A 17,462-nucleotide genomic window follows, 5' to 3' on the forward strand; every position below is an offset into this window, starting at 1 on the left:
ATTTATAAGGATGTTATTGATAATTAACAAAATTAGGATTCTATTGTGTAAATAAAGTTTTAAGTGGTATATATACTAAAATAACGAATTTTGGAGAGTTTATATGCTAATCCCATGGGGGCAAACCGACGACGGCAACACAGCCCTTGCTCAGTCGTCCGCTCCACCTCCCTTCTTTAATGGCGACGGCGGAGCCGCCTCCAAAGAAGCGAAAAGTCTACGACTCCTTCCCCGATCCGCCTCTCCATCCTCCTCCTCCACCACCACCATCGCAAGAAGAGACCCTTCGCAAGCGGAGGAACAAGGAGGAGATCCGAAGCTTGTATGAGCGCTACCGCCGGATCCAGTTCTGCGCTTCCCAGAAGGATGCCCGCCTCATGCCGGACCTCGAGCAGGCTTACCTCTCCCTCATCACCGCTTCCAGAGGTTTCGCTCTCTCTACTATCATGCTCTCTTTCTTGGTCTTAGCGATTCTGGAATCAAAACCCTAATCTGGGGAACGTGTGGTTGAACTCATAAAGAACTTCTTATCGTCTTCTTTTCATAGAAAATTTGGCCTTAGCTTACTGAACAAAATCTCAAAATCGTTAGGATTGTGATTGAAGGATCGCTTGAGAACATGAAAGCTAAAAGACGTGGAGAAGTTGGCAATAAATTTTCTTATAAGTGGACGGGAAGACCTGCATAGCACTAATTGAAGGATTTCGGGTTGTAATGCTAGAACGTGTTTGTGGGATCAGCAATCACCCTTCCTTTTCTGCTAAAAGAAATTTGAGCTGCTAATCAGAGGATAGGGGTGCTGCACTGATAGATATAAGCTAGTACATCCATTAAAGATCTTTTCTTTTGTTTGCTGTTTGGAAAAATCTTTTGAATTATTTTTGAAGGAATGTGATGCAGTACTCTTGGGGCATAGTGAGATCATCAGAAATCCTAAGTTTCTTTTTAGATCCTGTCTCAAGTCTAAAGACAAGTGAAATTGAAGATTTCCTATTAGGGCAAGAGTTTTATCTAGTAATACCTGTTTCAGTGGAGTTTGCTAGAGCTGAATTTCTATGTCGGAGAAGCAATAGCTCTGGTAGGGAGATAAAGAAAGAGAAATAGTGAAAGAGAGGAGGAAATCTGAGTCGGGATCGGCTAATTCCACCCGATCCCAGTCAATTGATTGAAATCGGGTTTGGATCAGCCGATCCTTCGAACCATGGTTAGAACAATGGTTTTAATTAAACAAAACTACAAGTATATATTTTATTTGTAGATATATATATAAAGAAAATAAGAAAACTAGAAAAATACTATGTATAATTAACTTATCAAATCCTTGTTTTTCGAGGTTTTTTCCTTATCAGCATATCTATTATCTATATTTGACTTCTAGTCTACTCATATCCAATCTCAAGATTGGGGATTCCAAGGTGAATTGTGCTAATGTTAGTGGAAACCATTGATACGCTCGGAATCTATTAGACGGGGAAATGACTTATTCCGATTCGCAATAGAACAAATTCTAGGGCGGAATTTGCGAGGGTCATTCCAGACTTGTTGGAACCTCTTAACATTTGCATATGTTGATGCTCTATAAGAGAGCTTTCCAACGAATCTAAGATCATAGGATTTGGTCGGTTAGATCTTGAGATATTGACTGAATAGTGACCTGATTGAACAGTGGCCGAAGGTCAGAAGGGATGGGCCTACAGGATGTAGGTCTTGAGTTGGGTTGTGGGGATCCGAGATGGTGGAAGTGTAGATCGAGATTGGAGGATCGACTTTACAGCGATGGATTGTGGAAGTGGATAGCCAATGATGGTGCTGATGGTTCGACTAGGGTAGGGCGCTATGGAGATGGAGGATGGAGATGGTATATGTCAGTAGCGAATTAGAGGGAGGAGGAAGAAGGTGAACTGTCTTTTCGGGACAAGAGGCGCTAGCCAGTCGAAGGTGGGCAGCAAGGTTGGCAATGGTGGTCGGCAAGCTTGGAGGAAGAGGAACAAGAGAGGGAGAGGTCGAACAAAGAAGAAGAGGAGTCAATTCCAATTGATCAAAGATGGTTAGATAGATGGCTACCTACGACTTGGTTGGCCTAGCGTAACTGGCTTGGGTCCAACTAACACAAAGCGACTAAGTTATCATAAGCCAATAACAGGACCCTTAGGGTCTAATATGAAATACATCAACTAAATAAGCAAAATAGGAGCAATAAGCAAATTGATAACTATCTGGTGTAAAATATAAACCCCTGACTCATTGGGCGCTGAGCCCAATGTGTTGCAGCTTTCTGGCTTGGGTTGGTGCTAGCTGAACCGTGTCTACCACCACTTCATGTGACCTAGTGCAACAATAGGGTTCATGGTTGTTCAATATTAAAATGGAAAAAGAAAACCAGCGGCTGATTTTAGGCTTAAGAAGTCTTAAAAGAAGTTCTGTACACTCATAAATCTCTTATGTGCATGTTTACCCCTCAAAATTTGGCATTTCTATCCCTTAAAACCCTTGGGTTTTCTGCATGGATGCTCCTCAAAACGCTTCATGTGGAAGAGGTACCCCTCAAACACAACTAGTTGTAAAATATGGGTAGAAAGGTATTAATATGATATGTATAGGGAGAGAGAGAGAGGTCCACGCATGACTATTTGGTATCATGCAATGAGTAGTAGAAGTTGGCCACATGTGAATAATTAGTTGATCACACCATCATGGGATTTCTTTCATGAGGGAATTAGTGTTTTAAATGTTTTGGCTTATTTCAGCTGCATTGTCTGAAACTGCCTCAGATATTTTTTCTGAAATTATTGGATGATGAAACCTATGTGTATAATGGTTTCAGATGGTTTTTCTGATCAACTCCAATCGAAACTGAGACATTTCTGAGTTTTTCAAACTGTGGTCAGTTGTTATGTCAGATTAGTAAGACAAGGTTTTTGGTTAATAGCTTGTGGCTTTTAATTACATCCAGTTCTTCATAAATGCTTATTGGTTGAAAAATTTTAGCGAAGTCAGGAGATGTTGTTAGAGGTAATGAATTTGCGAATGTAAGAGATCATTTTTATATTTTAACCAAAAGTACCAGTCATTTGATTTTGAGCATTTCCATATTTTAAGATTAGTTATTGAATGAGTTCTTATTTCTTGTGTTAGGGATTGCTAAAATTTTTTTTAGTCTCTTATTTTTATTATAATGTCTATTGCTTTTATTTGTTCAATGGAATTCTTTCCATTTGCATTTGTGTTTGATTGATTTTCTGAAGGATATCTGAAATTCCCTAACTTTCTTCTGTCTGTCTTTCAGGTTGCACGAGTGTACAACGGATTGTAGCTGAGTTAATTCCTCGATATGCCTCGTACTGCCCTACTGCACTTGAGGCATCTGCTAAAGTGTCTATTAATATGTACAACTGGAGCTTGACCATTATAATGAGAGGAGAGGATATGGATGGAGTGGCATATCAGACTGCTAAAGCCTGTGTTTTTGGCCTTGTTGATATATGTTGCACAGCATCATACGAAGCACCAACATCATCTGTCATTCGTGGCATCTGTGCTGCAGTTTTTGTGAACGTTCTTACCTTTTTCATTTCAACTTTTGAGGGCAAGGATATCTATCAGATAGGCAGCAGGAGAATTCTAAAGCTGGGAGAACCTACAGAATTCTTAAATGATCTGAAGCAGGAACAAGTAGATGATAATAAACCTGTCCTATGTAAGTTATTTGAGCTTAGAGCACTTAGTTTGCTCTATATATTTATTTCCTTCCCAAAGAACTTATTGGAAGCATGTTTTGAGATTCTTGTTTCTGGCGGAAGTGATGCACTTCTCTATAAAGGAGCACTATACTTTCTAAGTCAGGTGACTAATCGTCTGAACATTGATGAGATAAACCATGACTCAGCCAAGAGGGCTGATGGGACTTCAATATGTACAGATTTGGCAGGTAATAGTACAGATAGCAAAGAAAAGGTTGATGCCAAACCAGTAGCCTCTGGCGATTGTTCTCCAGAAAAACTGTTGCCACTGTCTAGCAACTGTTACATGGGAATGGTAATGTCTAAGCCTATACTATTAAGTTCTTTGATACTTTTTATTTTTATTTTTATTTTTTTGAAGCTGTTACAATACCATTTTTAGTGTCTTCACGCTGCTCCTCTGGGTTTTGCAATGCAGTCGTGCTAACAAATTTCTTCCATTTTTCTTCCATGGATCATAATATCTATAATTAACTAATATAAACTGATCATGGTTCACAAAGAAACTTTCTTGGTTAAATCTTTTAAATGAATAGAGATGCTAATTGGTGATGGAGTTCAGTAACTTGCTTTTAGTATCTATAGCTTAATGTACTTCATTGTTTGCTACTTTTCTATATTAGAATAAGTTTGCAAAATTTTAATAGAGATTCTACGGAGTGTTAAGAATTACTTGGTATTTTTAGACATTAATCCTTATGAATTTTTTGGTTTTGTATATTAGACATTGAAATAATCTTTAGAATGTGAATCACAATTTCTTACTTGCGGAACCGTTAAAAATTCCATGCAAAATCAAGTAGGAATTAGGACAGCCTAGGAAAATTTGAGGAAATAAGTTTGCCTTGATGCTACATCAAACAACTCTTCATTTCTAAACTTCTACATTTTGCAAGATATCAATGACAATCCTATTTTGTATGATGAAAAGAAATTCCTATTACTATTTACTCGAATAAGTTTTTTTATCCAGGATGCAGTTTGTCACCTAACCTCAAGATATATTTTTTACAAAAATGTCGTGAATTCTTGCAATTTTATTAAACCTTTCTTTTCAGTCACTGTTAAATGGGATGATTCCGACTCTTAATTGTCTTTCTGAGCATTATTTACCATGTTAAATGGCTGAAAGTCGTGTACTTCTAGGCTCTAACATGGATGTCTTTACATTTTTCTTTATTAGGTTATGCATATGGTGATTTCCATTTAAGCATAAGCTTCAATCATCATTTGCTTGAAGAAATTGTTGCTAAACATATATGAGAATTAATTGTGTAGTCGAAGTATCCTCATTAGTAAAAGCATTTTCTTGTTCTTTGCTATGAATAATTCATACTTTTTTGCCCTATATAGAACTTTACCTTTCAGATATATGTACTATAATGATTACGCATATCATAGCAATCTCAGTCAAAGTTACTGTTTTCTTTCATTATTGAATATGTAGATTATAGACTAGAAGAGATCAGGTCCTTCACAACAATTATTTGGTATTATTTTTTGAAGAAATATATTCCTTTTTCCTGTTTGCTGTAATAAATTCATCAGGTGGAGAGAACCTTTTTGCTTGTTTTAAATGAGTTAAGAGTAAGTTCAATGACTTTTAGTGTTGTTTAGTCAAAAAATTTTATTATATAACAGGACTTTTATCTCAGCCCTCTTGTGCTAAATGGTATTTTGTTATGTTCTCAGTGATCTCTTTCCTTTGGCATGTAATGTGTGTCATGTTTGCATGGGTAGTAGCTGAAGAAGCACTGTTTTTTTCAGATCAAGTTGCTGTCACAGAGATACAACAATATTTTTTATTTAGATTGAAGAGGGTTGACAACTTATGATATCCCAGATATTTCACCTTCTTGTGGAAGTATGTCTTAAAAGAGATCCATGAGAACAAAAAGTTGTTTTGGGGAGGCATTATGTGCTTCTTTCCTTAGGAGCATCTAAAAGACCAGATATGCAGGTTTCTTAATAAGGTGCGTTATCCAGTTCAGTGGCTTGTAAGCTTTTGATACATCAAGTTGGAATAGAGGAAGCTGCAAACTCAACTCATCCTGGTCACAGAGCTTGGCGCTAAAATGTTCCTGAAATGCAAAACAGTGACTGCTTTTGGAATCTCAACTACCTTAGATCTATCGTTATCCAGTTTTACCCATATATTTAAAGGCATTTGAGGATCTTAGATTCACTGATTAAATTTTTGTTAATTATTTTTCTGAAAGTTTTGTTCGGTGATTAGTTGAACACATTTATTATGTTGCAGAACCCGGTAGTCATCATTCACACTTATCTGGTTGTTAGTTCGAGATTGAGAAACTCAGGAATCAAGACGTGCAAACTTGAAACATTATTTTATAAGCAGTTAAAATTAGTTGTGCATAATCGATTTCCACTCCATTGTATGTTCTGTGAACTTCGTTATGTTGATTTTTTTCAGTGTATAGTAAATTGTTTATTAGCAAATTAGCATGCATCTGATTTTAGAGCATGTATCAGTGCATTTTCTTGTAGTATGATGTTCAGCTTAGTAATTTGTTTGAGGTAATCAAAGAACTCTATGATAGACTTACCGGTCCAATCCTATTGAGAATTTGCATTTATGACAGTGCTTGGTCGCAAGAGTCTCACTTATTGATAATGTTACCTATTGTTTTGAAGTGGTCATGGTTTAGAACCATAGGAATAACCTCTACACTAATGGACATCTTGCCTCCCAATGGCAGGAGTCTCATCTACCAGGATGCCTCTACAAGATCTTGGTTGCAATATTCCTTTTCATAAATATTTCTTGATACAATCTACTCTTCTGATATGCCACTTTCTCGAGAAGGCTAGCATAAACCTCATGTCTTACATGTCTGTCTGTGCAGGTAATTAACAGGGATCCATCTTTGAGACGGTGGATTGTCTCTAGATATAAAAGATTATGTATATCAGAAAGTTCAGAGGCTGTTCTAGAGATGTCATCTTATTTAGAAAAAGTTTTAGGATCTTTATCTGGAGTGGTTGAGGAAAGAGATCGTGAAGATAGTGATGAAGATAACTCTGATCCATCAACATTTATTAGTCCTCCATATTCGGTTCATAGAACTCCTTTGCAGCATAATAGGAATGTTCATATGTCTAAGAGGGATCTTTCATTGGGAATGAAAGATCCATCTCCTACTTATGAACCTAAGAAAGATATTGATTCTTCTGAAAGACATGTGGATGAAAGTACAAAACCTCGCTACACAGTTTCACGTGAGATGAATAATGCAATGGATGTCAATACCATTCATGAAGGAAAAAGACTGGTCCCTACCAAGAATTTGGAGACTGTAAACTCTGAAGATATATCCCCTAAGACCTTGTCAGGAAAAGAGTTAACAAGCAACCGGTTCTTTTCTTCAGACAAGAGGAAACCACGAGATATGAAGATTGATGCATCTAGGGTGATAAACAATGTAATTGATGGTGATAAACAAGGTGTAAATTTTGATATAGGTACACCAACTACTATATCTTCCTCTGGAGGTGTATCCAAAATCCTTCCATCCCCTAGGCAGCATTGGGAAGCAAATAAACATGCTTCTAATCAAATATTTTACCTTGATGTGTATGCGGGAACTAGGAATGTAATACTAGCTTCAAAGCAGCTTTGGGTAGGTTCATTGGGTGATGGTGGCTCGGAAACAGTAATTAGGTTGAAGTTTGAGGAGTTCGGTCCTGTGGAGCAATTTTTGTTTTTTCCTGCGAAAGACTTTGTCTTAGTTGAGTACAGAAACATACTGGATGCTGTGAAGGCATGTGAATACATGCAAGGTTCCTCTCTTTGGGGTGGTTGCCTTCAAATTAAATATCTAGACAGAGGATTAGGTAGCAGAGGATTTGTTAAGAGTATAGCTGTCGGTGAAAGCTGTCATGTTTATGTTGGGAATGTGATGAGCCTACGAGACAAAGATGAGATATTGCATGAACTGATGGCCGCGGGTTTGAGGAAACCCCGTTCTGTTACTGATCTTACTAATGAAAATGCTTTGCTGATTGAATTCTTGACAGCAGAAGAAGCAGCCATTGCAATGACTCAAATCAGGTGTCAGCATAAAGAGAATGGATCTCATACATATCCAAATAAAAGCCCAACAGCAAATGCTTGCTCAAACGATAAGTTTATTTCTGGTAGTCAGGTTGTAGTAAGGCACGTAGATGTATCAGTCCCAGATATGGAGTTGATCAATGCATTCTCTAGGTTTGGGGAGATTACTGGATGGCATTTTAATAGACTAAGCGGTTTCTGCTTTATAGATTTCCAATCATATGAAGCTGCTGACATTGCAAAATCACATTTGCATGGTGCAAGATTTGGGCCTACATCAGTTAGTGTTGAAGTGAGGATAGTAAACAAGGGAAACATTGCTGACAAACCTGAAAATATGACTCTATCATCAAGGCCTCCAATTTTCCATGATAGCTTGTCTGATGGTAGCAGCCAAGCTGAGCTCAGGTTTGAATTATTATTGGACTCAATCTTACTGGTTTTCTTGACATATTTATATGGTTGAAATGTAGTAATTCATTACTATTGCACATTCTTCCACAGATAATCTTATTACTCATGCATAGAATATTTCTGTGGTCCATATGGTCTTCCTATGAAATTGTAGAACATTTTTTTGGCTTTTTTCCTTTTTGCTGTGTTTATTTACTTGATTTATCTCCCATTTTTCTCTGGTCTAGAATTATGTCCTGATCCTGAAACATGCATTTATGCGTCACTCATGCTCCATTAGCGAGTGCAGTTTTCTTGATTTTATGATGATTACTTGGAGAACATTTTTCAGTTTTGTACACAAGAAAATGACCAAAGATCCTATTAATTTAACAATTTGACAATAGCGTCACAAGGGATGGTTAACTGACAGTAATTATAAACATGGGGAGGACTGCAAAGGTATAGTCTCCTGTTTGTCTTGATGCTGTTAGGGTCTCAATTGAGAACAAGGGTGATGCTTGAATTTTTATGAATTTACTCATCATTCTTGGAACTGTTACTAGGGTAATATTATGAAAAGATGGCTTTGGGATACAGTATTTATGTCTTGAAACATCCAGTTGGCATTTTGAACTCCTGGGATAAAACTTGGCACTTTTGTTTGCAGCTTTTTATTTCCAATTGTGAGTCAAGGTTATAAGACTGTCGTTAGAACTTCTCTACGACTGTATGAGAATGCACAGTCTTTCCATTTATTTTCATTTTGCATAACCTATTACTCTAACATGCATACTGTGGTTTCTTTGTGTTTAGTTGATGTTTTTCCTTTTAGTTCTGCTCTTTGGTAAAATGAAGTGTTCGCTGTTGCATTATTTTACCATCTTTGGAGAAATTGCATTTCTAAATTACATGATGCTATAGTCTCATATGTTGCAAGGATTACAAGTTACTTATTGTTGATGTAGAACGATGATATAAAAAAGAACAAATATGTGAAATCCAACAATGGGGTGTTCGAATCCACCAACAAACAAAGAAAATAGATCTCAAAATCTCAAAATATCTATTAACCTCTGAAAGTACATCTCAAGTCTTTATATAGGCTATAAACCCTAAAAGTGAGACTAAAATACCCATAACAAAAAAATATTAAAATACCCTCAACATTAAAGTCTCTCTCTCATGACCCGTCGCTTAGCCAAATTGTTACTGAATGGGCAGCCCTCCTATGTCTGCACAAGTACATGTGTCTAAAAGTGGTGTTTGCACCAATTGTACTATGGCTTGTTGTGAGGTAGATCATTTTTTGCTTATAAAATGTTCCAGTTTCATGATTTTGAAACTTTGTCAAAAAAGTGGTTATACAAAACCTTTTAGACTTTCCCATATAAGATGGAGAAGAGAACATGAAGACTAGATAATCATCTTTTGACATGTCCCTGACTATCTAATTTGCATATTCTCTCTATTTAATCTTGAATGTAAATGATCCATCAAAAGATGATGAAATCTATAATAATGAGCACCATTCAATTTATTTTTTTATGCATCTTATGTTAGTGCCACTTGATGTGTTAATTTTAGTATGCCTCTTGCATATCAGCATACTGTTGAATTTTCGTTACTTTACAGACTTCTTGGTTGGTGGTGTGAATCTGTATAGGAACTCGAGAACTGCAGTGTATCATGATGAACAACAAAAGACACCGAGGAAAGTTAGTTCTTCAGATTATTTGTCATCTCAGAGGGAACTCTGCCCTTCTGGTTTAGAAAATAAACCAGCCAACCTTTATTCAAGTTCTTTCGCAGCCAAAGATGATAGTGGCATTTGTGAGCTTGTGTCCCCAAGGTTAAACATGGAAAATGTTGGCACTCATGCACCAAGTGGACAAGCTTTTCGATCACAATGGAGTGGTACAAGTAGTACAGAAGTTGTAGATGTTGGATCAAGAAAGTTGGATGGTTACAGCAGCAGCATGCCCATGGATGTAACATTTTACGGTAAGACTGTATATTTAAGAGGCCAAATTGTATTGACTCTATAGTTTTAGATGCTCATCCAGCCTTCTGTTGATCCATCTGAAGGTCCTGCCTCTTCCAATACTGGCAAACAGATGTGGCAGTATAAGAAGCAAGACAATGAGCCGACACTGTCTGCACATGGAACCCCTGTGCGCCCGCCAATAGCTACACATGGTGGCTCAGTAATACCTCCGCCTATCCAGACAGCTCCTTTTGTTCGTCCTGTCTATCTTGCTCCAAGCAGTTCTTGGGACAATTCTGCCATAAATCCTCCATTGAATCAAATCCCCACAGGCATGACGCCCAGTGACAATATTCATATCAATCCATGTGTTCCTCTTCCTTTCATACCCTCTTCTATAACACCACTTTCGCAGCTGCCAGGAGGTTCATTACAACATTTCGATAAGGTGGCTTCCATGCCAGGTTTACCAAGTGAAGCCTTGCCACCACCTCCCCCACCAGATATGCCACCTCCTCTACCTTCTCCACCACCATTACCTCTCACCCAACCTCCCTTCGTGCCTCCACCTCCTAGCTCTCCTCCCCCGCTTCAACTTGCTGTTGAACCTTCTGACCAACAAACAGGTGTAGCATGCTTTCACCATCAGTGGCAAGGCACTCTTTCAAAAAGTGGAGTTCATTACTGTACAATTTATGCAACCAGAGAGAACTCAGATGCTTGCAGATATTCAAATTCTGTCTCTGAACCTGTAGAGTAAGGACATCAGTACTTCACCAATCTGTTCTGTAATTCATCTTGTTCTTGAATTTCTCATTCTTTCTTCATGTAATTATGCAGTTGGCCTGCTAGATTAGATGTCACAAAGCGTACAGACTTTCGGCATGTCAAGACAACCTTTGCTAACACTCCATCCAATAAAGTAAGTTCTTGAGGATCCATCCTCCAAACGAAGTGCATGGATCTCCATTCATTTCCTCTTGTGGTTTCTTATTTCAATTGATGCCTACAACAGTAATTTTCAGTTTTTTCTTAGTTACAAAACTATGAACTTAGAAATATACAAAGCAACTTCAATATAAGCTTGTGGTCTACTTGATTCAGAGTAGTAGTTGGGAGAACTGGCCAACCTTGGTGCTTTAAGCAACATGGTAGAGTCTATTATATATCAATTTTGTAAGGTGGTTCAATATCTCAATTGCGTTCTCATACACAATTGTTCAAAGAACATGCTAAGTGATGAAACAAAAGAGTTCATTGCAACTTAGTATCTGTAACTTGTCAAGTAGTATTTACTTTTAGTATAGAAAGCAACTGCTTCCATGCTTCTGTTTCTGGTTTGCTGTTTTATACTTCTATGTTTTAAATTCATACCTTGAGCTTCATATCTCATTTATGAAGGGATTTCTGCTGAGATTTGATCACAAGTAGGAAAAGATAATCCATGAAATGATGTTAGCAACATTTCATTTGACATTTGACAATGTGGACCTGTCTTTCCATTACTCTCTGGTAGGGCAAGGGTGAGAAGTTGTAGAAATTTGTTAATAAGTTATATATACCAAATCTATGTTATGTCTATCAATATTTGACTATCCATATTTATGACTATTCCTTCACAACACAATGGTGCAGAGAGAGGTCTGTCGTTTGCTGCCTTCTTCGGCTGGTGATAACAAAGGGGTAAGTCATTTTTTTCCTCTTTATATCTAATTTCAACAATAGTATAAATGTAAAAAGTTGTAATTCTCTGAACATGTTGGGTTTTGAACATATTTGCTTGATTGCTGACCTGTTAAATTTTCAAAACATTAGTTCTCAAAACATTGGTTCTTTAAAGGGAATTAACCTTGAATATTGGCGTGATATGTTGTACTTTAAATGTTATGGATGTTTCACTCATTAGTTGTGGTGGTTATTCCTAGGTCTTCTCCTTTCTTAACAGTTTGTTATTTAAGTGGTAAAGCTTTTATGCCCTCTTTTCAAAATCTTTACACCACTTGCATCCCAATTTCTCAAATATATCTTTTCTCATCCACCCTTCTGAAAAATATTGTATCATTTACTTTTACCCATATCATTCCTCTTCTGTATATTGTACCTCTTCATCAGATTGCCTTTAATAATTTCCACTTTGTTACAAGTTGTGTTCTTCTCAAGGGATCTCTACATTACTCATCTAATTTACTGTATATCTGCTGCCTTTAGACTATTATCATTTTTGTTTCTTTATGTATCTCCTCAAACTTAGCTCTCACCTTCTCTTGTGAACATGAAAATGATTTTCAGAAAATTATATAGAAGGATATTCATGTGTAACATCAAAATGTCCAACCATTCAGAAAATCATTATATTTATGATTCAAAGCTCATGATAGGTGAAATTTTCAATGATTCTTGTTCATTGGGTCACTTCAAAAATAAGTGGTAGAGTCCCCTTGCAAATACTCAGCAAGCTTTCTGGTAAGTGTAAGTTATCAAAGATTTGTGTGAAAGAGTTATTGCCTAATCTGTAGTCTATTAAGCATTCTTCATGTGATTTTTATTCTTGACGATATACATATATGTATAGGTATTGAGAAATTTATAAATAAATCCTACACTTTACATTTATTGTCGTTTACATCTTGCCTTCTGGCCTTTCACAGCCCAATCTTGCTTTTTCTTTTATTGCCCGGAAAACAACCTAAAGTTTATTTGACCTAATGGCCACTAGCTGAACAAAACAATCTAAAACAACAATGTTCTATTTTTTCGAACATAAATTCTGAAATACCCTCCTATCCCTACTTATATCCCACTTCTGTTTTAGGATTGTGGCATGTATTCATAACTCTCAATAAGGATGAAAAATTTTAGTTCCGACATATTTTATATGCTTACCTACATGAATTGTAGAAGTCTTTGTCATTTGTATGTGTGTGTTTATATATATAAATACCTGTCCGAGTTGTAAATTTTTTTATATGGTAATTAGAACTGAGTAGGTAATTTTGCCCCTTTTAGGTGCTTTAAGTTGAATATGCTTCTGATATTTCTTCCCCACTGAGTTGTTTGCCTAGTAGCTTTCACTTTCTCTGTTGTTGTAGTTACCATATCTGATAGAGCATTGCTTTTTTTTCTTTTTTCTTTTTTCTTTTTTATTTTTTCCTAAAACTAAGACAAAAATGGTCATCTTTGGTGCTATCTTACTTATGGTGTCAAGTAATAGATTATTAGATTTCATATTCGAAAAATATTCAGTAGTAGCCGTATGGCACACAACTGAAGGATCTGATGATCTGTATGCAGTTCCGAGATTTCATATCATACTTGAAACAAAGGGAATGTGCTGGTGTGATTAAGATTCCTCCGGGGAAGTCCATGTGGTCAAGACTGCTCTTCATTCTCCCTCACTCAGTTGAAACTTGCACCATGTTGGCCATTGCTCCTCATCCTGCCGAGTGCCTAATTGCTTTGGTGTTGCCAAAAGAGACAAACTTTGAATCTGTATGATATCTCAATTTTTGTACACACAAGTGAAATTTCATGGTACCATGGTATGTAGACGTTGAAGCTACTGATTAATGTATGACAGCAAGCAAGTCCTAGGTTAGTGTGTTATATTCTACTATCCGGAGTGGTTACCGCTTCGCAGAAAATATCTTTGCTATTTACCAGATAAGTAGTTGCCATCTTTACCTAGCCAGATAGTTTTGAGTGATGTAAAGCTTACATAACTTTTTCAGTAAATATGATAGTGTTCTTATATCTCTATTGGATCATTTGTCGATCAATAGCAAAATTCATATGCTGGATTTGTTTCTACTAAGGTGTTGGATATATTATCCAACCAAGCTGGCTGTAGAATTTGAATTTTGGAGTATGTTAGGTATGTGTTTGTCTATCCCTCAAAACTGCTGCTCTAAAACATCTGCTTGATTTTGTGTTCTTATTATCCACGTTCAATGGTTCCACAGGTTGAATAATCATCACTGAGCCTACTGGCAGAGAAGATCCCGCAATCTCTGCCACTGTCGGAGTTCTTATCACGGTGACATCCACATTATTTTCTTCTGCTAATGGTTACAATTAACAGTAACAAACCTCAGGCTCTGGCAATTTAGATGCAATCCAGGGGCTTCCTTTGTACTTGGAGGTTTGTAGAAAAGGTCTCAAATGCTTTCGGCAGCAGCAGGAGATATCATGAGACCCAGGTTGAAAGTGCCCACCTTTCCAACCAAGTATATTCAAAAGTCTGCCTTCGATTTCTCTGCTTTTCCTGCCAGATTACCACTATTCTCTTCCTCACCCTTCTTCCCCGACATCCAATTTGGATCATCCCATTTCTTCGGTAAGCTCTTACTCTTCCTACTTCCTGAATTCGAGACATTGAGAAATTCGTCTCTCTCTGAGAAAATTAGAAGGCAATGACAAGGGTGCAAGGATTGATTACCCACTCCAAGGTTAAGAACCAATAAAAAAGAATCATTCTTACCACCATTATCCCGATTCAAAAAGGAGCCATCTCCGACCAACATTGTCAAGAAAACAAGAAATAAAATCTGGTAAAATTATTGGTGTCACAAGGCATAAACTTTGAACAACTTCATTACCACGGGATCCTCTTCTTTTCAACCAGATAGCTTATGACTTCGCCTACCTCATTGAGTGTTTGATTGGTGGCAATCTTCCTGATAGCTTGGTAGAATTCATACATTTAGTCTCAGGTCTTCTTCAAGAACTGGATTTACAATGTGAAGAATATTATTCGCTTATCGTGACAGGAATCAATGATGGGTTAGAGCAGACGACTTGATAAGCATGTTGGTATACTCACATAAAGTGCAGGTCTACCAAAAACTATATATTTCTATTTAGTGTTGTCTTAGTTAATTGATTCTACTCTATTAAAAGTTTATTAGAGGTTAATAAGTTGATACATTTAAATAATTAAGGAATCTTACTTAGATTTCCCATCCTTGAATCACACGTCAATCACTCTTATGTCCATTCTCCGTATCTACTTAGGATCCGTCCTATTAGCCAAAATCTTAATGTCAGATTAGCTTTTAAGATAAGCTTGTCTTTGTAGAGGAACAGGGGAACCCAACATATGGATATCATGCTCCCTTATTAGATTCTTTTGCCTTGTTTGTTGGACAATTAGGAAGTACTTGGTAAAAAGAGATACACCTATGAGACTATTTTATTGCTTCTTTCCACTAAATTACCCTCACATCAATCACCTACGTACATATTTAATTACACCATCAACTAGATCCAGCAATGCCTCGGAATTAGTTTTAAAGCATTGCTTTAGAACTCGTGCACATGCACACATATCTCGAGGCACATTGGCCCATGCTATGCTTTAATTATCAAACCATTTAGATGCCCTCAGTATGAAATTAGGAAATTTCTTTGAAAAAAATGCACCCCCTACAATTTTGCTCTTTTCACCTCAAAAATATCTTACCATTAATTTTGATTTATACTAAAAATAAAAAGTGAAAATACCTAAGGCGATGCGAGTTTAGGGTCTATCTTGAATTGGTTTAGAGACTCCTAAATTAGTTTAATAATTAAAAAAAAATATATTTTTTAATCTTTTTTATACATATTCAAATTTACTAGTTAAAAAATTAAGACTAAAAAATAAGACTAACTAATCGAGTTCGGGGTTTAGTCTCAAACCAAACAAGGTCTAAGATACCCCTAAAAACGCCCTCGACAGTATTAGATCATTTTATATCTATAGTTAATTATATTTACATTTCTAGGTTCTTTTATTTATATTTGAAGTATTACTTAATTAAAAAGCTTTATTTCTACCTTTTATTAATGCATTTATAGTTTCACATTAACTGTCTTTTATTATTAAGGAAAATTTTAAGAAACTCCCTACATTATGGATTTTTTTATGCTTCCAACCGTACCTTATTATTTTCTTTAAAGCCCCTGTCTTTTATTAAAAAAAATCTAACTAAAAAAGATGAGGACATTATGAGCATAGATGAAGATAATTTAAAGAAGTTGTAAAAATCCTACTTTAAATAAAATCAAATAGTTTAGCATTGTTAGTATATTTTTTTATCGGGAATAATAATTTTATTTTATCCATAGTCTTATATAAATTAAACAAGTGGGCTAAAATTAGAATAAAAAATCGGTCGAATAAGCCTGGAGATCATTGTGCAACCAAAGGCATCCTAAGGTGAAATGGCCTCATATATTCCTCACAAGTTGTACTTCTTTTGATGCCATATATTATGTCTAGTGTTCTCCTTTACTTGTACTTCATTTTGGAAAATGAAGACCCTCTCTGCCCACGTCTTTATTTCGTTGTCTTGTTTCCTTGCTGCCTCTATTCACACAGTACATCTTTGGCTCCTCTTCTTCGTTTGAATCTAATGATACAATTCCGTATAGTTTGCATCATACTCTTAACTCCCATTTCTTTTTTATTTCTTCCAGTTGTTCTAGATTCAAAGAAACAATCTACCAACAGATAAAAATTTAAAGAACAGCACAGCTTGATAGAGTTGTCTACTGCATGCATAGTGGGAGGAGGGGTGTTGTATTTGTATGGTATGTAATTTTTCTGTGTATAAAATTCCTCTAAGTGTATGTAGGGTATGCCAGAATGAGATCATGAAATGGAGAGGTCTAAAGTTGTAGGGCGAGTTTGAGTTAATAGCTGAAGAAGCCAATGGATAATAACCTCAAGGTGTCAGAAAGAGAGCATGCAGCAGGAAGCATGTGGTAGTCATGTACCTTGTATGACCAACACAGTTGGTGGATTCCTTTCAAGGACCCAAATGTATGCGGGAGGACAATGTGATGCTGGAACTAGAGATTCCCTTTGGATGTGGCATCCGTTTAGTTAAGGGCATACCTAAAAATGAAGGTACTTTTGATCAGCAAAAGACAGGAAACGTGTGCAAAAATATGAGAGCTGTGAGAATGAAAGCATGGAAAGGTGGTTGCACTCACTCTCTCTCTCTCTCTCTCTCTCCATCTATAATGTTCAAAAGAGACGAGTTTTGTTGGATTGAAATCAGTTATAAAGGTAATTGTTCAAGGTAATGAATCAATTTTCGTGCAAGCTGGTGATTATGCAAATCAGCATAGTATTAATTGCACGCATCCAACACTCATGATTGGATTAGAGATATGCGCTAACAGCGTAACACGCATCAATGATTTAACTCAAACATCATTCAATTCCTGGTAAAGAGAAAAAGAAAGAAAGAAAGAAAGAGAACGAAAGAGAGACAGAAAAGTA

General features: G+C 36.5%; 1 protein-coding gene across 1 annotated transcript; it reads left to right on the forward strand.

Annotated features, from left to right (window-relative positions):
• Positions 1 to 100: 100 nt before the first annotated feature.
• On the forward strand, positions 101 to 13,945 carry LOC140796322 (uncharacterized). Its single transcript, XM_073149307.1, has 8 exons — positions 101 to 426; positions 3,287 to 4,035; positions 6,608 to 8,223; positions 9,875 to 10,212; positions 10,297 to 10,951; positions 11,036 to 11,117; positions 11,831 to 11,878; positions 13,487 to 13,945. Exons 1-8 carry the CDS (start codon positions 180 to 182, stop codon positions 13,688 to 13,690), a joined length of 3,939 nt encoding a protein of 1,312 aa, XP_073005408.1. The 5' UTR covers positions 101 to 179; the 3' UTR covers positions 13,691 to 13,945.
• Positions 13,946 to 17,462: the final 3,517 nt, after the last annotated feature.

This window comes from Typha latifolia, chromosome 10, assembly GCF_019914945.1.
Source record: "Typha latifolia isolate L0001 chromosome 10, TyphaL0001v2, whole genome shotgun sequence".
Lineage (NCBI taxonomy): Eukaryota > Viridiplantae > Streptophyta > Magnoliopsida > Poales > Typhaceae > Typha > Typha latifolia.

Excerpts from the sequence above, each read along its gene's own strand:
- LOC140796322 (XM_073149307.1), top strand. The coding sequence starts at position 180 with ATGGCGACGGCGGAGCCGCCTCCAAAGAAGCGAAAAGTCTACGACTCC. Across the intron at positions 8,224-9,874 it reads AGCAGCCAAGCTGAGCTCAG|GAACTCGAGAACTGCAGTGT; the intron begins GTTTGAATTATT and ends GAATCTGTATAG. Across the intron at positions 10,213-10,296 it reads CATGGATGTAACATTTTACG|GTCCTGCCTCTTCCAATACT; the intron begins GTAAGACTGTAT and ends ATCCATCTGAAG.